Raw genomic sequence first — 23,727 nt, forward strand, 5'->3', positions numbered from 1 at the left:
TTACTGTATCTATCTCCCACCTCAGTCTCTCTCCCACCTCAGTCTCTCTCTCTCTCTCTCTCTCTCTCTCTCTCTCTCTCTCTCTCTCTCTCTCTCGCTCTCTCTCTCTCTCTCTCTCTCTCTCTCTCTCTCTCTCTCTCTCTCTCTCTCTCTCTCTGTCGTCCCAGTTCCTTCATTACTCCAACATGTTTAATTAAGCAAGGGCGAATTAAATGGTTCCCACCAAGCCGCCGGAACCATTTAATAAGGCAAAGTTCCTGCTCTTATTTAACAGACTTCAAAAGAGCCTGGAGGGTAAGGAGAACAGAGTCAAACTTATGGGGATAAGAGGTTTAGAGCAGCCATGCTGGGAAAGGCACTTAACCTACACACCAACACACACACACAGACCTGCTCACACTACCACTCTCTCTCTCACACACACACACACACACACACACACACACACACACACACACACACACACACACACGGACCACATGCGCCACCATCTGGTATCGATCTCTCATCATCTCTGTGTTTGTTTTTGGACCTCTAGGAGCGGCGTCTCCACATGTACGTAGTGTACTGTCAGAACAAGCCCAAGTCAGAGCACATTGTCTCAGAGTATATCGAGACCTATTTTGAGGTGAGTGACTCTTCACAGTACAACTACATGGACAGTTTAAGAGCAGTTTAACCCCACTTAGACATTGTTCTAGCCCAATTCCTCTTATTTATCTAACTCTGGTTTTGACTGTGTGTATCTTCAGTGCTCATTCTTTATCTTGGTTTATGTCTGACTGACCCAAACCTGCCCTTAGTTCTGTATATGTTGCTATGAGGAGCTAACCTATCTGGTTCTGTAGGAGCTGAGGCAGCAGCTGGGCCACAGACTACAACTCAACGACCTGCTTATCAAACCAGTACAGAGGATCATGAAATACCAACTACTGCTCAAGGTGTGTGTGTGTGTGTGTGTGTGTGTGTGTGTGTGTGTGTGTGTGTGTGTGTGTGTGTGTGTGTGTGTGTGTGTGTGTGTGTGTGTGTGTGTGTGTTTAGAATGTTTAGAATACAATTAGCATGATGTCATCTAGCCCTAGATGATTTGAGTCTTCACGTAATAGAGATGTATTGAGTGACCTGTCACTGCATGAGATGATGAAAAAGAAAGGCAGAAAGGCAGAAATAGATTGGGAGTCACTGGAGAATAAGCAGGCCATCCCGCAGCATTGTGGAAGCTTTAGCTGTGATTTAGAGATTAATGTTGAAAGCTTTTGTCCCAAGAGTCACAGGTCCTCTCATCAGCTCCCTAATCTCACAGTGGATAATATGTAACTCTTACGTGATGAAACACAAGATATAGCTCAGTCCTATTTTGTAGACTAATCCTTTTAGAGTCCCTCCAAAACATTCAATAAACTGTCCTCTAATTGGATCCCTCAGGACTTCCTGAAGTACTACACCAAAGCAGGAAGGGATACCTCAGAGCTGGAGGTGAGAGTTCTCCCAAAACTATGGTACAAACCGTCATGGTCAAAACATTTCCAATACTCACTTGTGATATTACTATAAACTGCACACACAGTTTAATCTCCCTGCTCTATTGAAGAAAGCGGAAAAAAAGGTACTCTTTTCAGTTACAAACCATAATTGTCTTTGCAATCCCACACCATCTCTCTCTCTATTTCATGTCCCTCATTCCCTATCTCCACCCCTCCTCCTCTACCCACAGAGAGCGGTGGAGGTGATGTGTTTCGTGCCCAAGCGATGTAATGATATGATGAACGTGGGCAGACTGCAGGGCTTTGAGGTGAGATACCAACACCAGACTCTGTTCTCCACATGATGTTGTGTTTTCATACATTAAGGGAACATTTCGGCATTTCGTGTATGATCAGTGAGAAAGTCCATATTGCAAATGTACGGTCCCTTACCCGACGTCCGAAATCGTTTGTAAAATTTGCGGTCGGCGTCGGGACGTGCGGTAGGGCCGGACCTACCGGGAAGTCGTCGAATGAACTTTGTCGGACTTTCGGTTTCCGTTTAAAAAAAAAAACAAGTTTCGGACCGTTTTTCCGCCGTCCCGGACACTCCCACCAGATGGCATACGGAATCATATGGCAATTTGGCAAAACATCACGAATCGCGACGGGGCCTTATCTCAAAAACTGAAAATATTTCGAAGCCGAAACTTGGCGAGCGTAGGGTTGGCGTAACGGGCAGTTGGCCCCGAACGGGATGGCGTCTAGGCCTCGACGGTTTTTGAGCTACGGCCATTTTTCTGGGATTAAAGGCTTAAAATGGAAGTAGAGAAATTATTTTTCCACTTCGGGTCAAAGCCAAGGAGCCTCCGGTGTCAATAAAAAAAGAACCAGCCATTTATCTATCGTCATTTAAGAGAAACGGAACAATGACAAATTGGTGATGGTCACAAAGAGGCGTTTTTTTTTTTCAACGGTTACAGATCCAGTTGCAGGGTGTTCATACGAATATTTTTAAAGTGTGCTGCGGAGCTCTGCAACATTTCTGTGATTTTCTATGATTTTCTGAAATAACACAATAACCGACCATTAGAATAGTAGGCCCAAAATGAAGCCTGCCCCACAATGTCATTTGCTTTTGAGTGACAGTGAGAGAACCGTTAGGGTGAGAAGAAAAATTCCACCACATGAATGTTCCTAAGGTCCTCCCGATCTCAACAAGCCTAACCTTGACCGTGTGGCATTAACCCTTAACAGTAAAACAGTGTTTTTTGATCTCACAGATTACAGTGTCATCTCTCCCCATAGGAATACATTGCCTGCACCCCTAATTTCAACCTGAGGCCTATGTGGGTTATGAATGCCGTATGAACCTGTCTTCGGTACCAGTCCATCAGGCCACTATGAGGTCTACCTGTGTCGATTCTAAGCTTCCTGGACCAACCGGAAGTGGTTAAAATGCCCCTAAAAGTGTTTACCCATACACTGCATGCAGTTTGATAGACATAGTGCATTCAACCCTGTGTAGATCAGTCAATTCTTAACGTAAGGACTTAAAACTCAGGATTCTGTAACAGCATACCCCAATGAGGATATGTGGTGACTTATAGCTTCCTGTGCCAACCGGAAGTGCCATAATTGGTGTCTCAGGGGCTGTTTCGAAGGGTTAAAAAATTCAGATCTGTCCAAAACTTCATATATGTGATTAGGCAACCCCCATGAACTGTAAATCAGTAATTTTTCCCAAAAAAAATCAAAGGAAAAAAAAATCGCACTAAAACACAACTTGGATGGAGGGACGTATTGGGGTGCGTAGAGACAGACAGTGGCCGCAATAGTTAGCTTTGTTCTAGCTAAAAAAGAACGGTCGGACCTAGAGTTCCGAAACTTTAGAAACCTGTTCTAGACCTCCGGGCCATGGTGCGTGGCGAGTTACGTGGCTCTAGACGGTTCTCGGACCGAGAAACAGCCTCGTACATTCGCAATAACTTCAATTCATTTTTGCATCACGAAAATGATGACGTTTAGAAAAGTCTCAGAGACGCAAGGCTAGGTGCGTTGAAACCGGCTCGGCCCATAGAGACGGACCCCAAAGTTTCTGTCCGATAGCTCGTTCAAGGACCCCGTAGCAAGGCATGGAAAATAGTGGATTTTCAGCACCAATTAGGGTTTTTCTCGGACACCAAATGACCTATCGAGCCGAAACTCGGGATTCGGGGTCGCCTCACATAGGACTTCACATAATGTCCGAACTGGACCCGCAGCTAGAACGTAACTATGTGTTTTACCTTTTTATTATGTTTTAAACTAGAGGCGCTGTGAATTATGGGACTGCTCTGACATATATGATAGTTGGCATCTAAATGAGTAGGAAACAGTGGGTTTGGTGTCATAATGACATCTAATTGACTGATGGACACTGACTTGCTAGTTGACTTTTGTACATTTGCAATATGTTTAAACAGAGAGGGACCATCACCAAAATGGCATTCTGAAATCAACACAAAAAATGGCATCACCATAGTCTCCAGACTGTGCTGAGTTCAACGAGCTATCCCGCTTGACCGTAGCTCGCTCGGTCTAGGCGCAGCAACCATTAGAATAGAAGGCCCAAAATGAAGCCTGCACCACAATGTCATTTGCTTTTGGGTGAGAGTGAGAGAACCGTTAGGGTGAGAAGAAAAATTCCACCATAGGAATGTTCCTAAGGTCCTCCCGATCTGAACAAGCCTAACCTTGACCGTGTGGCATTAACCCTTAACAGTAAAACAGTGTTTTTTGATCTCACAGATTACAGTGTCATCTCTCCCCATAGGAATACATTGCCTGCACCCCTAATTTCAACCTGAGGCCTATGTGGGTTATGAATGCCGTATGAACCTGTCTTCGGTACCAGTCCATCAGGCCACTATGAGGTCTACCTGTGTTGATTCTAAGCTTCCTGGACCAACCGGAAGTGGTTCAAATCACCCTAAAAGTGTTTACCCATACACTGCATGCAGTTTGATAGACATAGTGCATTCAACCCTGTGTAGATCAGTCAATTCTTAACGTAAAGACTTAAAACTCGGGATTCTGTAAGTGGCCATGTCAATCAAGACATGTGGTGATTTATAGCTTCCTGTGCCAACCGGAAGTGCCATAATTGGTGTCTCAGGGGCTGTTTCGAAGGGTTAAAAAAGTCAGATCTGTCCAAAACTTCATATATGTGATTAGGCAACCCCCATGAACTGTAAATCAGTCATTTTTCCCCAAAAAAATCAAAGGAAAAAAAAATTGCACTAAAACACAACTTGGATGGAGGGACGTATTGGGGTGCGTAGAGACAGACAGTGGCCGCAATAGTTAGCTTTGTTGGAGCTAAAAAAGAACAGTCGGACCTAGAGTTCCGAAACTTTAGAAACCTGTTCTAGACCTCCGGGCCATGGTGCGTGGCGAGTTACGTGGCTCTAGACGGTTCTCGGACCGAGAAACAGCCTCGTACATTTGAAATAACTTCAATTCATTTTTGCATCACGAAAATGACGACATTTAGAAATGTCCCAGAGTCGCAAGACTAGGTGCATTGCGAACGTCTCGGCCCATATAGACAGACCCCAACGTTTCTGTCCGATAGCTCATTCAAGGACCCCGTAGCAAGTCATGGAAAATAGTGGATTTTCAGCACCAATTAGGGTTTTTCTCGGACACCAAATGACCTATCGAGCCGAAACTCGGGATTCGGGGTCGCCTCACATAGGACTTCACATAATGTCCGAACTGGACCCGCAGCTAGAACGTAACTATGTGTTTTACCTTTTTATTATGTTTTCAACTGAAGGCGCTGTGAATTATGGGACTGCTCTGACATATGTGATAGTTGGCTACTAAATGAGTAGGAAAAAGTGGGTTTGGTGTCAATTGATATCCATTTGGTGTCATAATGACATCTAATTGACTGATGGACACTGACTTGCTAGTTGACTTTTGTACATTTGCAATATGTTTAAACGGAGAGGGACCATCACCAAAATGGCATTCTGAAATCAACACAAAAAATGGCATCACCATAGTCTCCAGACTGTGCCGAGTTCAAGGAGACGCCCCGCTTGACCGTAGCTCGTTCTGAGTGCAGCAAACTTGAAAAAAAGAAGGCCCAAAATGAAGCCTGCACCACAATGTCATTTGATTTTGGGGGGCAGTGAGAGAACCGTTAGGGTGAGAAGCACAATTCCACCACATGAATGTTCCTAAGGTCCTCCCGATCTGAACAAGCCTAACCTTGACCGTGTGGCATTAACCCTTCACAGTAAAACAGGGTTTTTTGATCTCACAGATTACAGTGTCATCTCTCCCCATAGGAATACATTGCCTGCACCCCTAATTTCAACCTGAGGCCTATGTGGGTTATGAATGCCGTATGAACCTGTCTTCGGTACCAGTCCATCAGGCCACTATGAGGTCTACCTGTGTCGAATCTAAGCTTCCTGGAGCAACCGGAAGTGGTTAAAATGCCCCTAAAAGTGTTTACCCATACACTGCCTGCAGTTTGATAGACACAGTGCATTCAACCCTGTGTAGATCAGTCAATTCTTAACGTAAAGACTTAAAACTCGGGATTCTGTAAGTGGCTATGTAAATCAAGACATGTGTTTACTTATAGCTTCCTGTGCCAACCGGAAGTGCCTTTAATTGGGTCACACTCTCTGTTTCGAAGGGTTAAAAAAGTCACATCTCTCCAAAACTTCATATGTGTGACTAGGTAACCCTTCTGAACTGTAAATCAGTCATTAATCCCAACAGATGTCAAAGAAAAGCTCCCTGACACACACACAGGAAGGATGGAGTGATAAAGTGCGGTGCTTAAAGACACAGAGAGCAGGAAATGGCATTACCATAATCCCTAGGCCGTACCGAGTTCAGCGAGATATCCCGCTTGACCGTAGCTCGCTCGGTCTAGGCGCAGCGAGCATTAGAATAGTAGGCCCAAAATGAAGCCTGCACCACAATGTCATTTGCTTTTGGGTGACAGTGAGAGAACCGTTAGAGTGAGAAGAAAAATTGCACCACATGAATGTTCCTAAGGTCCTCCCGATCTCAACAAGCCTAACCTTGACCGTGTGGCATTAACCCTTAACAGTAAAACAGTGTTTTTTGATCTCACAGATTACAGTGTCATCTCTCCCCATAGGAATACATTGCCTGCACCCCTAATTTCAACCTGAGGCCTATGTGGGTTATGAATGCCGTATGAACCTGTCTTCGGTACCAGTCCATCAGGCCACTATGAGGTCTACCTGTGTCGATTCTAAGCTTCCTGGACCAACCGGAAGTGGTTAAAATGCCCCTAAAAGTGTTTACCCATACACTGCATGCAGTTTGATAGACATAGTGCATTCAACCCTGTGTAGATCAGTCAATTCTTAACGTAAGGACTTAAAACTCAGGATTCTGTAACAGCATACCCCAATGAGGATATGTGGTGACTTATAGCTTCCTGTGCCAACCGGAAGTGCCATAATTGGTGTCTCAGGGGCTGTTTCGAAGGGTTAAAAAAGTCTGATCTTTCCAAAACTTCATATGTGTGATTAGGCAACCCCCATGAACTGTAAATCAGTCATTTTTCCCAAAAAAAATCAAAGGAAAAAAAAATTGCACTAAAACACAACTTGGATGGAGGGACGTATTGGGGTGCGTAGAGACAGACAGTGGCTCCAATAGTTAGCTTTGTTGGAGCTAAAAAAGAACCGTCGGACCTAGAGTTCCGAAACTTTAGAAACCTGTTCTAGACCTCACGTAGATGGTGCGTGGTGAGTTACGTGGCTCTAGAAGGTTCTCGGACCGAGAAACAGCCTCGTACATTTGAAATAACTTCAATTCATTTTTGCATCACGAAAATGACGACATTTAGAAATGTCCCAGAGTCGCAAGACTAGGTGCATTGCGAACGTCTCGGCCCATATAGACAGACCCCAACGTTTCTGTCCGATATCTCATTCAAGGACCCCGTAGCAAGTCATGGAAAATAGTGGATTTTCAGCACCAATTAGGGTTTTTCTCGGACACCAAATGACCTATCGAGCCGAAACTTGGGATTCGGGGTCGCCTCAGCTAGGCCAACACATAACATAAGAAATGGACCCGCAGCTAGAACGTAACTACGTGTTTTATGGTTTTTTTATGGTTTGTACCGAAGGCGTTGTGAATTTTGGGCCAGCTCTGAAGTATGTAATAGTTGGCTACTAAACGAGTTGGAAAAAGTGGGTTTGGTGTCAGTTTGTATCAGTTTGGTGGTCAGAATGATATCTAATTGACTGATGGACTCTTGTCCACTTGACTCTTGTACATTTGCAATATGATTCTATAGTGAAAAAACATCACCAAAAGCGACATTCTGAAATCAACCCAAACGAGCGATTGAGATGACCCAGAATCACTGCAAAGCCATCCCGAGTTCATCGGGCCAGTCAATTTCACATTCCTGCAGGATTTTTATAGCATGACAAATTCGTGATGGTACCTGCCCATTAAAACATATTGCAAATGCACAGTGACTTTGAAAAAGTAGGAAACAAAAAAAAATACATCTAAAATTTTTTGAGCATGACAAATTCGTGATGGTACCTGCCCATTGAAACATATTGCAAATGCACAGTGACTTTGAAAAAGTAAGGAAACATAAACAAAAAAACATCAACACATTTTTTGGGTAACCAGTTGCATATTTTAGATCACAAGATGACAAAGGTATAGTTTGAGCAAAGTAAAGCTTGAATTTATAGCATGACAAATTCGTGATGGTACCTGCCCATTAAAACATATTGCAAATGCACAGTGACTTTGAAAAAGTAAGGAAACATAAACAAATTCGATAAACAAATTCGTGATGGTACCTGCCCATTAAAACATATTCCAAATGCACAGTGACTTTGAAAAAGTAAGAAACAAAAAAAATACATCTAAAAAATTTTGAGCATGACAAATTCGTGATGGTACCTGCCCATTGAAACATATTGCAAATGCACAGTGACTTTGAAAAAGTAAGGAAACATAAACAAATTCGATAAACAAATTCGTGATGGTACCTGCCCATTAAAACATATTCCAAATGCACAGTGACTTTGAAAAAGTAAGAAACAAAAAAAAATACATCTAAAAAATTTTGAGCATGACAAATTCGTGATGGTACCTAACCATTGAAACATATTGCAAATGCACAGTGACTTTGAAAAAGTAAGGAAACATAAACAAATTCGATAAACAAATTCGTGATGGTACCTGCCCATTAAAACATATTCCAAATGCACAGTGACTTTGAAAAAGTAAGAAACAAAAAAAAATACATCTAAAAAATTTTGAGCATGACAAATTCGTGATGGTACCTGCCCATTGAAACATATTGCAAATGCACAGTGACTTTGAAAAAGTAAGGAAACATAAACAAATTCGATAAACAAATTCGTGATGGTACCTGCCCATTAAAACATATTCCAAATGCACAGTGACTTTGAAAAAGTAAGAAACAAAAAAAAATACATCTAAAAAATTTTGAGCATGACAAATTCGTGATGGTACCTAACCATTGAAACATATTGCAAATGCACAGTGACTTTGAAAAAGTAAGGAAACATAAACAAATTCGATAAACAAATTCGTGATGGTACCTGCCCATTAAAACATATTCCAAATGCACAGTGACTTTGAAAAAGTAAGAAACAAAAAAAAATACATCTAAAAAATTTTGAGCATGACAAATTCGTGATGGTACCTGCCCATTGAAACATATTGCAAATGCACAGTGACTTTGAAAAAGTAAGGAAACATAAACAAATTCGATAAACAAATTCGTGATGGTACCTGCCCATTAAAACATATTCCAAATGCACAGTGACTTTGAAAAAGTAAGAAACAAAAAAAAATACATCTAAAAAATTTTGAGCATGACAAATTCGTGATGGTACCTGCCCATTGAAACATATTGCAAATGCACAGTGACTTTGAAAAAGTAAGGAAACATAAACAAATTCGATAAACAAATTCGTGATGGTACCTGCCCATTAAAACATATTCCAAATGCACAGTGACTTTGAAAAAGTAAGAAACAAAAAAAAATACATCTAAAAAATTTTGAGCATGACAAATTCGTGATGGTACCTGCCCATTGAAACATATTGCAAATGCACAGTGACTTTGAAAAAGTAAGGAAACATAAACAAATTCGATAAACAAATTCGTGATGGTACCTGCCCATTAAAACATATTCCAAATGCACAGTGACTTTGAAAAAGTAAGAAACAAAAAAAAATACATCTAAAAAATTTTGAGCATGACAAATTCGTGATGGTACCTAACCATTGAAACATATTGCAAATGCACAGTGACTTTGAAAAAGTAAGGAAACATAAACAAATTCGATAAACAAATTCGTGATGGTACCTGCCCATTAAAACATATTCCAAATGCACAGTGACTTTGAAAAAGTAAGAAACAAAAAAAAATACATCTAAAAAATTTTGAGCATGACAAATTCGTGATGGTACCTGCCCATTGAAACATATTGCAAATGCACAGTGACTTTGAAAAAGTAAGGAAACATAAACAAATTCGATAAACAAATTCGTGATGGTACCTGCCCATTAAAACATATTCCAAATGCACAGTGACTTTGAAAAAGTAAGAAACAAAAAAAAATACATCTAAAAAATTTTGAGCATGACAAATTCGTGATGGTACCTGCCCATTGAAACATATTGCAAATGCACAGTGACTTTGAAAAAGTAAGGAAACATAAACAAATTCGATAAACAAATTCGTGATGGTACCTGCCCATTAAAACATATTCCAAATGCACAGTGACTTTGAAAAAGTAAGAAACAAAAAAAAATACATCTAAAAAATTTTGAGCATGACAAATTCGTGATGGTACCTAACCATTGAAACATATTGCAAATGCACAGTGACTTTGAAAAAGTAAGGAAACATAAACAAATTCGATAAACAAATTCGTGATGGTACCTGCCCATTAAAACATATTCCAAATGCACAGTGACTTTGAAAAAGTAAGAAACAAAAAAAAATACATCTAAAAAATTTTGAGCATGACAAATTCGTGATGGTACCTGCCCATTGAAACATATTGCAAATGCACAGTGACTTTGAAAAAGTAAGGAAACATAAACAAATTCGATAAACAAATTCGTGATGGTACCTGCCCATTAAAACATATTCCAAATGCACAGTGACTTTGAAAAAGTAAGAAACAAAAAAAAATACATCTAAAAAATTTTGAGCATGACAAATTCGTGATGGTACCTGCCCATTGAAACATATTGCAAATGCACAGTGACTTTGAAAAAGTAAGGAAACATAAACAAATTCGATAAACAAATTCGTGATGGTACCTGCCCATTAAAACATATTCCAAATGCACAGTGACTTTGAAAAAGTAAGAAACAAAAAAAAATACATCTAAAAAATTTTGAGCATGACAAATTCGTGATGGTACCTGCCCATTGAAACATATTGCAAATGCACAGTGACTTTGAAAAAGTAAGGAAACATAAACAAATTCGATAAACAAATTCGTGATGGTACCTGCCCATTAAAACATATTGCAAATGCACAGTGACTTTGAAAAAGTAAGGAAACAAAAAAAAATACATCTAAAAAATTTTGAGCATGACAAATTCGTGATGGTACCTGCCCATTGAAACATATTGCAAATGCACAGTGACTTTGAAAAAGTAAGGAAACATAAACAAATTCGATAAACAAATTCGTGATGGTACCTGCCCATTAAAACATATTCCAAATGCACAGTGACTTTGAAAAAGTAAGGAAACAAAAAAAAATACATCTAAAAAATTTTGAGCATGACAAATTCGTGATGGTACCTGCCCATTGAAACATATTGCAAATGCACAGTGACTTTGAAAAAGTAAGGAAACATAAACAAATTCGATAAACAAATTCGTGATGGTACCTGCCCATTAAAACATATTCCAAATGCACAGTGACTTTGAAAAAGTAAGAAACAAAAAAAAATACATTTAAAAAATTTTGAGCATGACAAATTCGTGATGGTACCTGCCCATTGAAACATATTGCAAATGCACAGTGACTTTGAAAAAGTAAGGAAACATAAACAAATTCGATAAACAAATTCGTGATGGTACCTGCCCATTAAAACATATTCCAAATGCACAGTGACTTTGAAAAAGTAAGAAACAAAAAAAAATACATCTAAAAAATTTTGAGCATGACAAATTCGTGATGGTACCTGCCCATTGAAACATATTGCAAATGCACAGTGACTTTGAAAAAGTATCGAAACATAAACAAATTCGATAAACAAATTCGTGATGGTACCTGCCCATTAAAACATATTGCAAATGCACAGTGACTTTGAAAAAGTAAGGAAACAAAAAAAAATACATCTAAAAAATTTTGAGCATGACAAATTCGTGATGGTACCTGCCCATTGAAACATATTGCAAATGCACAGTGACTTTGAAAAAGTAAGGAAACATAAACAAATTCGATAAACAAATTCGTGATGGTACCTGCCCATTAAAACATATTCCAAATGCACAGTGACTTTGAAAAAGTAAGGAAACAAAAAAAAATACATCTAAAAAATTTTGAGCATGACAAATTCGTGATGGTACCTGCCCATTGAAACATATTGCAAATGCACAGTGACTTTGAAAAAGTAAGGAAACATAAACAAAAAAACATCAACAAATTTTTTGGGTAACCAGTTGCATATTTTAGATCACAAGATGACAAAGGTATAGTTTGAGCAAAGTAAAGCTTGAATTTATAGCATGACAAATTCGTGATGGTACCTGCCCATTAAAACATATTGCAAATGCACAGTGACTTTGAAAAAGTAAGGAAACAAAAAAAAATACATCTAAAAAATTTTGAGCATGACAAATTCGTGATGGTACCTGCCCATTGAAACATATTGCAAATGCACAGTGACTTTGAAAAAGTAAGGAAACATAAACAAATTCGATAAACAAATTCGTGATGGTACCTGCCCATTAAAACATATTGCAAATGCACAGTGACTTTGAAAAAGTAAGGAAACAAAAAAAAATACATCTAAAAAATTTTGAGCATGACAAATTCGTGATGGTACCTGCCCATTGAAACATATTGCAAATGCACAGTGACTTTGAAAAAGTAAGGAAACATAAACAAATTCGATAAACAAATTCGTGATGGTACCTGCCCATTAAAACATATTCCAAATGCACAGTGACTTTGAAAAAGTAAGAAACAAAAAAAAATACATCTAAAAAATTTTGAGCATGACAAATTCGTGATGGTACCTGCCCATTGAAACATATTGCAAATGCACAGTGACTTTGAAAAAGTAAGGAAACATAAACAAAAAAACATCAACAAATTTTTTGGGTAACCAGTTGCATATTTTAGATCACAAGATGACAAAGGTATAGTTTGAGCAAAGTAAAGCTTGAATTTATAGCATGACAAATTCGTGATGGTACCTGCCCATTGAAACATATTGCAAATGCACAGTGACTTTGAAAAAGTAAGGAAACATAAACAAATTCGATAAACAAATTCGTGATGGTACCTGCCCATTAAAACATATTCCAAATGCACAGTGACTTTGAAAAAGTAAGAAACAAAAAAAAATACATTTAAAAATTTTTGAGCATGACAAATTCGTGATGGTACCTGCCCATTGAAACATATTGCAAATGCACAGTGACTTTGAAAAAGTAAGGAAACATAAACAAATTCGATAAACAAATTCGTGATGGTACCTGCCCATTAAAACATATTCCAAATGCACAGTGACTTTGAAAAAGTAAGAAACAAAAAAAAATACATCTAAAAAATTTTGAGCATGACAAATTCGTGATGGTACCTGCCCATTGAAACATATTGCAAATGCACAGTGACTTTGAAAAAGTATCGAAACATAAACAAATTCGATAAACAAATTCGTGATGGTACCTGCCCATTAAAACATATTGCAAATGCACAGTGACTTTGAAAAAGTAAGGAAACAAAAAAAAATACATCTAAAAAATTTTGAGCATGACAAATTCGTGATGGTACCTGCCCATTGAAACATATTGCAAATGCACAGTGACTTTGAAAAAGTAAGGAAACATAAACAAATTCGATAAACAAATTCGTGATGGTACCTGCCCATTAAAACATATTGCAAATGCACAGTGACTTTGAAAAAGTAAGGAAACAAAAAAAAATACATCTAAAAAATTTTGAGCATGACAAATTCGTGATGGTACCTGCCCATTGAAACATATTGCAAATGCACAGTGACTTTGAAAAAGTAAGGAAACATAAACAAATTCGATAAACAAATTCGTGATGGTACCTGCCCATTAAAACATATTCCAAATGCACAGTGACTTTGAAAAAGTAAGGAAACAAAAAAAAATACATCTAAAAAATTTTGAGCATGAAAAATTCGTGATGGTACCTGCCCATTGAAACATATTGCAAATGCACAGTGACTTTGAAAAAGTAAGGAAACATAAACAAATTCGATAAACAAATTCGTGATGGTACCTGCCCATTAAAACATATTCCAAATGCACAGTGACTTTGAAAAAGTAAGGAAACAAAAAAAAATACATCTAAAAAATTTTGAGCATGACAAATTCGTGATGGTACCTGCCCATTGAAACATATTGCAAATGCACAGTGACTTTGAAAAAGTAAGGAAACATAAACAAATTCGATAAACAAATTCGTGATGGTACCTGCCCATTAAAACATATTCCAAATGCACAGTGACTTTGAAAAAGTAAGGAAACAAAAAAAAATACATCTAAAAAATTTTGAGCATGACAAATTCGTGATGGTACCTGCCCATTGAAACATATTGCAAATGCACAGTGACTTTGAAAAAGTAAGGAAACATAAACAAAAAAACATCAACAAATTTTTTGGGTAACCAGTTGCATATTTTAGATCACAAGATGACAAAGGTATAGTTTGAGCAAAGTAAAGCTTGAATTTATAGCATGACAAATTCGTGATGGTACCTGCCCATTAAAACATATTGCAAATGCACAGTGACTTTGAAAAAGTAAGGAAACAAAAAAAAATACATCTAAAAAATTTTGAGCATGACAAATTCGTGATGGTACCTGCCCATTGAAACATATTGCAAATGCACAGTGACTTTGAAAAAGTAAGGAAACATAAACAAATTCGATAAACAAATTCGTGATGGTACCTGCCCATTAAAACATATTGCAAATGCACAGTGACTTTGAAAAAGTAAGGAAACAAAAAAAAATACATCTAAAAAATTTTGAGCATGACAAATTCGTGATGGTACCTGCCCATTGAAACATATTGCAAATGCACAGTGACTTTGAAAAAGTAAGGAAACATAAACAAATTCGATAAACAAATTCGTGATGGTACCTGCCCATTAAAACATATTCCAAATGCACAGTGACTTTGAAAAAGTAAGAAACAAAAAAAAATACATCTAAAAAATTTTGAGCATGACAAATTCGTGATGGTACCTGCCCATTGAAACATATTGCAAATGCACAGTGACTTTGAAAAAGTAAGGAAACATAAACAAAAAAACATCAACAAATTTTTTGGGTAACCAGTTGCATATTTTAGATCACAAGATGACAAAGGTATAGTTTGAGCAAAGTAAAGCTTGAATTTATAGCATGACAAATTCGTGATGGTACCTGCCCATTAAAACATATTGCAAATGCACAGTGACTTTGAAAAAGTAAGGAAACATAAACAAAAAAACATCCCAAAATTTTTTTTTTGGGTTACCAGTTGCATATTTTAGATCACCAGGTGCACATTTCAGGTCACCAGGTGCACATTTCAGATCACCAGGTGCACGGAGGAAAATATTTACTTTTGACTTTGACTTTTGTCTTCCTATGACATCATATTGCAAATGGAGAAAACATATGCCTTATGCACAAGTAAAACAAAAAGAAATATGTAATACAAGTTGACAAAGGTATAGTTTGAGCAAAGTAAAGTTTGAATTTTGAGCATGACAAATTCGTGATGGTACCTGCCCATTAAAACATATTGCAAATGCACAGTGACTTTGAAAAAGTAAGGAAACATAAACAAAAAAACATCCCAAAATTTATTTTTTGGGTTACCAGTTGCATATTTTAGATCACCAGGTGCACATTTCAGGTCACCAGGTGCACATTTCAGATCACCAGGTGCACGGAGGAAAATATTTACTTTTGACTTTGACTTTTGACTTCCTATGACATCATATTGCAAATGGAGAAAACATATGCCTTATGCACAAGTAAAACAAAAAGAAATATGTAATACAAGTTGACCAAGGTATAGTTTGAGCAAAGTAAAGTTTGAATTTTGAGCATGACAAATTCGTGATGGTACCTGCCCATTAAAACATATTGCAAATGCACAGTGACTTTGAAAAAGTAAGGAAACATAAACAAAAAAACATCCCAAAATTTTTTTGGGGGGTTACCAGTTGCATATTTTAGATCACCAGGTGCACATTTCAGGTCACCAGGTGCACATTTCAGATCACCAGGTGCACGGAGGAAAATATTTACTTTTGACTTTGACTTTTGACTTCCTATGACATCATATTGCAAATGGAGAAAACATATGCCTTATGCACAAGTAAAACAAAAAGAAATATGTAATACAAGTTGACCAAGGTATAGTTTGAGCAAAGTAAAGTTTGAATTTTGAGCATGACAAATTCGTGATGGTATCTGCCCATTAAAACATATTGCAAATGCACAGTGACTTTGAAAAAGTAAGGAAACATAAACAAAAAAAATCAAAAAAATTTTGTTGCACATTTTAGATCATCAGTTGCACGGAGGAAAATCGTTACTTTTGACTTTGACTTTTGACTTCCTATGACATCATATTGCAAATGGAGAAAACATATGCCTTATGCACAAGTAAAAAAAAATATGATAATAAAGCATGACTAAAGTATGTTGATAAAGTTCTTATACATGTGTTATTGACACAAAAATCGAAAGAATTTTGAAAAAAGGTCAAGAAAGCACTTTTTTAAGGATGTATGAAGTTTTTTACCAAATTTTGACATTTTTGACTTTTGACTTTTGACTTCCTATGAAATCATATTCCAAATGGAGAAAACATATGCCTTATGCACAAGTAAAAAAAAAAATATATATATGATAATAAAGTATGACTAAAGTATGTTGATAAAGTTCTTATACATGTGTAATTGACACAAAAATCGAAAGAATTTTGAAAAAAGGTCCAGAAAGCACTTTTTTAAGGATGTGTGAAGTTTTTTACCAAATTTTGACATTTTTGACTTTTGACTTTTGACTTCCTATGAAATCATATTGCAAATGGACAAAACATATGCCTTATGCGCATGTACTTAAAAAAAATATATATATGATGACAAAAGTATACTCATACAGTTCTTACACATGTGTAATTGACAAAAAACTCGAAAGAATTTCGAAAAAAGGTCCAGAAAGCACTTTTTTAAGGGGTTTTAAGTTTTTTTTTAAAAATTTCATTTTTCAAAATTTGGCTTTTGGATGTTGACTTGGGTGCCATTTGCAATATGAAATGCCCCGGTGGAACGCACACGCCCCCTATTGGAATTTTGAAGTGTTACAATTGGCAATTGCCATATGGCATTTGCAATATACTTTGCATGAATCAACGCCAAATTGGGTGGTATTGGCCATCGTGTATATGGTTTGTCCAATGCCAATATCCCGCCATTTGTTTTTGTCCAAATCAGGGGGGTATTCCCTTACTTATGTGTATGTCTCTCTTCTCTCTCTCTCTCTCTCTCTCTCTCTCTCTCTCTCTCTCTCTCTCTCTCTCTGTGTCTCTCTCTCTCTCTCTCTCTGTGTCTCTCAGGGGAAGATCACAGCCCAGGGGAAACTGCTCCAGCAGGACACCTTTACAGTTAGTGAGCAGGACAGCAGCTTCCTGTCCCGTGCCAAAGAGAGGCGGGTCTTCCTGTTTGAACAGCTGGTCATTATCAGTGAACCAATCGATAGGAAGAAGGGCTTCTCTCTGCCAGGGTACACCTTTAAAAACAGCATCAAGGTGAGAATGACCTGTGTACATGAATTTGCTGATAACTACTTTATTGAGGAAGAGCGTACTTACTACTGTGTGCCTGTGATATGATGTTGTCCCACTATCTTAAGATTAATGCACAAACTAACTGTAAGTCGCTGTGGATAAGAGTGTCTGCTAAATGACTAAAATGTAAATGTGTGTGACCCCTGTCTCTCTGTGCTGCAGCTCAGTTGTCTGGGTGTGGAGGACCACTGTGAGGAGGACCCATGTCGTCTGGTCCTGACGTCCCGCGGGTCTGATGGGAGCGTTGCACGCTTCGTTCTGCAGGCCTCGTCCCAGGAGACTCGGAGGGCCTGGGTCAACGACGTTGTCCAGATCCTGGAGACCCAGAGGAACTTCCTCAACGGTACTGCTGCTTACCACCACGGGCCACATACAGTGGGGCAAAAAAAGCATTTAGTCAGCCACCAATTGTGCAAGTTCTCCCACTTAAAAAGATGAGAGATGCCTGTAATTTTCATCATAGGTGCACTTCAACTATGACAGACAAAATGAGAAATAAAATCCAGAAAATCACATTGTAGGATTTTTAATGAATTTATTTGCAAATTATGGTGGAAAATAAGTATTTGGTCACCTACAAACAAGCAAGATTTCTGGCTCTCACAGACCTGTAACTTCTTCTTTAAGAGGCTCCTCTGTCCTCCACTCGTTACCTGTATTAATAGCACCTGTTTGAACTTATTATCAGTATAAAAGACACCTGTCCACAACCTCAAACAGTCACACTCCAAACTCCACTATGGTCAAAACCAAAGAGCTGTCAAAGGACACCAGAAACAGAATTGTAGACCTGCACCAGGCTGGGAAGACTGAATCTGCAATAGGTAAGCAGCTTGGTTTGAAGAAATCAGCTGTGGGAGCAATTATTAGGAAATGGAAGACATACAAGACCACTGATAATCTCCCTCGATCTGGGGCTCCACGCAAGATCTCACCCCGTGGGGTCAAAATGATCACAAGAACGGTGAGCAAAAATCCCAGAACCACACGGGGGACCTAGTGAATGACCTGCAGAGAGCTGGGCCCAAAGTAACAAAGCCTACCATCAGTAACACACTACGCCGCCAGGGACTCAAATCCTGCAGTGCCAGACGTGTCCCCCTGCTTAAGCCAGTACATGTCCAGGCCCGTCTGAAGTTTGCTAGAGAGCATTTGGATGATCCAGAAGAAGATTGGGAGAATATCATATGGTCAGATGAAACCAAAATATAACTTTTTGGTAAAAACTCAACTCGTCGTGTTTGGAGGACAAAGAATGCTGAGTTGCATCCAAAGAACACCATACCTACTGTGAAGCATGGGGGTGGGAAACATCATGTTTTGAGGCTGTTTTTCTGCAAAGGGACCAGGATGACTGATCCGTGTAAAGGAAAGAATGAATGGGGCCATGTATCGTGAGATTTTGAGTGAAAACCTCCTTCCATCAGCAAGGGCATTGAAGATGAAACATGGCTGGGTCTTTCAGCATGACAATGATCCCAAACACACCGCCCGGGCAACGAAGGAGTGACTTCACACACAGGAGAAGCATTTCAAGTTCCTGGAGTGGCATAGCCAGACTCCAGATCTCAGCCCCATAGAAAATCTTTGGAGGGAGTTGAAAGTCTGTGTTGCCCAGCAACAGCCCCAAAACATCACTGCTCTAGAGGAGATCTGCATGGAGGAATGGGCCAAAATACCAGCAACAGTGTGTGAAAACCTTGTGAAGACTTACAGAAAACGTTTTACCTCTGTCATTGCCAACAAAGGGTATATAACAAAGTATTGAGATTAACTTTGTTATTGACCAAATACTTATTTTCCACCATAATTTGCAAATAAATTCATAAAAAATCCTACAATGTGATTTTCTGGATTTTTTTTCTCATTTTGTCTGTCATAGTTGAAGTGTACCTATGATGAAAATTACAGGCCTCTCTCATCTTTTTAAGTGGGCGAACTTGCACAATTGGTGGCTGACTAAATACTTTTTTGCCCCACTGTACATACAGTGCATTCGGAAATTATTCCACATTTTGATAAAACTGATGAAATAGTTTCCCCCCTCATCATCTACACACAATACCCCATAATGACAAAGCAAAAACAGGTTTCTAGAAATTTTTGCAAAAAAAACCCAACCTTGGCACACCTTTATTTGGGGAGTTTCTCCCATTCTCCTCTGCAGATCCACTCAAGCTCTGTCAGGTTGCATTGGAAGCATTGCTGCACAGCTATTTTCAGGTATCTCCAGAGATGTTCGATCAGTTTCAAGTCTGAGCTCTGCCTGGGCCACTCAAAGACATTTAGAAACTTGTCTTGTCTCGAAGCCACTTCTACGTTGTCTTGACTGTGTGCTTAGGGTTGTTGTCCTGTTGGAAGGTGAACCTTCGATTCAGTCTAAGGTCTTGAGCGCTCTGGAGAAGGTTTTCATCAATGATCTCTCTGTACTCTGCTCTGTTCATATTTCCCTCAATTCTGACTAGTCTCCCAGTCCCTGCCACTGAAAAACCTCCGCACAGCATGATGCTGCCACCACCATGCTTCACCGTAGGGATGGTGCCAGGATTCCTCCAGATGTGATGCTTGGAATTCAGGCCAAAGAGTTCAATCTTGGTTTCATCAGACCAGAGAATCTTGTTTCTGATTATCTGAGAGTCTTGAGGTGCCTTTTGGCAAACTCCAAGCGGGCTGTCATGTGCCTTTTACTGAGGAGTGGTTTCCGTCTGGCCACTCTACCATAAAGGCCTGATTGGTGGAGTGCTGCAGAGATGGTTGTCTTTCTAGAAGGTTCTCCTATCTCCACAAAGGAACTCTGGAGATCTATCAGAGTGACCATCGGGTTCTCGGTCACCTCCCTGACCAAGGCCCTTCTCCCCCAATTGCTCAGTTTGGCTGGGCGGCCAGCTCTAGGAAGGGTTTTGGTGCTTCGTATCGTCTTCAATTTAAAAATGATGGCGGCCCATGTGTTCTTGGGGACCTTCAATGCTGCAGCAATTTTTCGGTACCTTTTCCCAGATCTGTGCCTCGACATAATCCTGTCTCGGAGCTCTATGGACAATTCCTTCGACCTCATGGCTTGGTTTTTGATCTGACATGCACTATCAACTCTGGGATATTATATATACAGGTGTGTTCCTTTCCAAATAATGTCCAATCAATTTAATTTATGGCAGGTGGACTCCAATCAAGTAGTAAAAACATCTCAAGGATGATCAATGGAAACAGGACGCACCTGAGCTCTATTTCGAGTCTCATAGCAAAGGGTATGAATAGTTATGTAAATTAGGTATTTTTGTTTTATTTTTTATAAATTTAGCAAACAATTCTAAAAACCTGTTTTCGCTTTGTAATTATGGGGTAGTGTGTGTAGATTGATGAGGAAAAAAATGTATTTAATAAATTTGAGAAAAAGGCTGTAATGTAACAAAATGTGGAAAAAGTCAAGGGGTCTGAATACTTTCCGGATGCACTCTGTGTGTCCCAAATGGGATCCTGTTCCCTATTTAGTGCACTACTTTTGAACAGGGCCCATAGGACTCTAGTCAAAAGTAGTGTTCTAAATGGGGAGTAGGGTCCCATTTGGGACAGACATTTGTTTCTCTAGTTTTTCACACACAGGTAAATGTCCATGGGAAATTGAGGATTTCAGGATATTTTTAAGCTGTGTTTTATAGAATGAATGAATTGATTGATTCATTTTATTAAATGATTAACTGCATTACTTGATTGATTCTCCCTTATGGATACATTTTATAGATGCTCAATAAATAAATTAGTGGTGCCATTTGTTAGGTGTCAACTTTCTGGTTTTGTCTCAATTCTTATCCCTCCAACTATCCTCCTGTCGTCTCCTATCTCCTGTGTACCGTAGCTCTCCAGTCTCCTATAGAGTACCAGCGCAGGGAGAGTAAGTCCAACAGCCTGAGAGGAGCCATGAATGCTCCCGTTGTACCGACCTCTGGCCTGCGACCCCACTCCTCTGCCTCCATTGACCGCCACCGGCTACCCAACCTGCGTTCTTACAATACCTCCCTGCCCTCCCTCCACCTGCCCAGCCAGCCCCCTGCAGACACACAGGTACTACTACCCAACTGACTGCAACAATACACTCACTAGGCTGATCTGATAGTCATAGCAAGTGAAGATTAAATAGTGTCAGCAACTACTGGATAAAATATATTTAATTTAAATCCCACATTCTCTCTCTCTCTCTCTCTCTCTCTCTCTCTCAATGAAATTAAATTCAAGGGGCTTTATTGGCATGGGAAACAGTAAATATTACACTCACACAAGTTCCAATATAATAAATGCATTTCAAATGTTATATTATGTCTATATACAGTCTTGTAACAATGTGCAAATAGTTAAAGTAAAAAAGGGAAAATAAATTAACTTAAATATGGGTTGTATTTACAATGGTGTTTTTTTTCTTCACTGGTTGCCCTTTTCTTGTGGCAACAGGTCATAAATCCTGATGCTGTGATTCCACACTGTGTTATTTCATCCAATAGATATGGGAGTTTATCAAAATTGGATTTGTTTTTGAATTTTGTGCGTCTGTGTAATCTGAGGGAAATATGTGTCTCTAATATGGTCATACATTTGTCAGGAGGTTGAGAAGTGCATCTCCATTTCCACCTCATTTTGAGGGCAGTGTGCACATAGCCTGTCTTCTCTTGTGAACCAGGTCTGCCTACGGCGACCTTTCTCAGTAGCAAGGCTATGCTCACTGAGTCTATACATAGTCAAAGCTTTCCTTAATTTGGGTCAGTCACAGTGCTCAGGTATTCTGCCACTGTGTACTCTCTGATTAGGGCCAAATAGCATTCTAGTTTGCTCTGTTTTTCTGTTAATTATTTTCAATGTGTCAAGTAATTATCTTTTTGCTTTCTCATGATTTGGTTGGGTCGAATTTTGTTGCTATCCTGGGGCTCTGTGGGGTCTGTTTGTGTTTGTGAACAGAGCCCCAGGACCAGTTTGCTTACTGAACTCTTCTCCAGGTTCATCTCTCTCTCCCTCTCTCTCTCTCTTTGTTATTCAATCCTCTTTTATCTTTTATCTCCTTCAGTCCCCGCTGTATCTTAGCCCTGCGACACCCCATCCCTCCCATCTCCCTCTGACCAGCCCTCAACAGCTTAGCAATGGCCTGCGCCCCCCTGCCCAGCACAGCTTGCAGGTACTCAACCACACTGCAGGGAAATACTATTATCCCCAAGTCCTATTTTGAGATTGACCACAAATTTCTACAGAAATATAATTGATTTACAGTACAGGAAAGTGTGAGTTATTTAACTTAGGACTCACCACCATAAGTAGGATCTCTGTCATTAACCTCCCAATGCTCCCATAAACTCTTTCATCACTTCAGATCACAAACAGATCAGCAAATAGTTTAGTTTATAAATAGCTCTTTACTGTTTTATCATATAATCCCCCTGGACATTGGCCTGGGGTTGTTGTGGTTGTCAGTGCTAAAGGGAAATGACTGGGGCATCCCTCTCATTCTTTCCTAATGGGAGATATCCTGTTGTTGTTCCCAGCCAGGGTTACAATACTAACAGCACCCTGGCAGGCTGTCACACTGATATGTGGTCAGTTCCTATAAAAACACTATAGAACCCATAAAGCAGGGGTAGGCAACTAGACTCAGCTGCAGGCCAATTTTTTTTGTCAGAGCAGATGGTCGGGAGGCCGGAACATACTTATAATAATTTGTACACTGCAAATTGATCACAACTAAGGCGGCAGGTAGCCTAGTGGTTAAGAGCGTTGTGCCATTAACGCTAAGGTCACTGGTTTGAATCCACAATTGCCAAGGCAGAAAAATCTGCTGTTCTGCCGTTGAGCGTTAACCCCCAACAACAACTGCTCCATGGGTGCCCATGACGTCGTTTAAGGCAGCCCCCCGCACCTCTCTGACTCAGAGGGTTTGGGTTAAATGCGGAAGAGACATTTTGGCTGAATGCATACTAGGTATTCCCTTTCCCTTCTTTCAAGCCAAAAATAGATTATATTGGAAAATAACATGATCACATATCTCTTTTTTGATTTATTTATGGGAATACATGGGAACAGATGTTTCAGTTCCTGGGGATAACTAGCTTAGTGCCCTGGCTGGTAGTTTATTCTATTTAGCCAGACTCTCCCCAGGCTG

General features: G+C 39.3%; 1 protein-coding gene across 2 annotated transcripts in view; it reads left to right on the forward strand.

Annotated features, from left to right (window-relative positions):
* LOC110494319 (rho guanine nucleotide exchange factor 25) overlaps positions 1-23,727 on the forward strand; it is an 82,259-nt gene that overhangs the window by 56,055 nt on the left and 2,477 nt on the right. Inside the window, exons 8-15 of one of the 2 annotated variants that reach the window (XM_036950397.2) lie at positions 539-628; positions 849-941; positions 1,426-1,476; positions 1,715-1,792; positions 17,361-17,552; positions 17,754-17,934; positions 21,445-21,650; positions 22,642-22,749. In XM_036950397.2, the coding sequence (XP_036806292.1) occupies positions 539-628; positions 849-941; positions 1,426-1,476; positions 1,715-1,792; positions 17,361-17,552; positions 17,754-17,934; positions 21,445-21,650; positions 22,642-22,749 (999 nt within the window). The remainder of the gene's footprint in view (positions 1-538; positions 629-848; positions 942-1,425; positions 1,477-1,714; positions 1,793-17,360; positions 17,553-17,753; positions 17,935-21,444; positions 21,651-22,641; positions 22,750-23,727) is intronic. The other variant, XM_036950399.2, reaches the window with a different exon arrangement.

This window comes from Oncorhynchus mykiss, chromosome 17, assembly GCF_057628025.1.
Source record: "Oncorhynchus mykiss isolate SJ-2025 chromosome 17, ASM5762802v1, whole genome shotgun sequence".
NCBI lineage: Eukaryota > Metazoa > Chordata > Actinopteri > Salmoniformes > Salmonidae > Oncorhynchus > Oncorhynchus mykiss.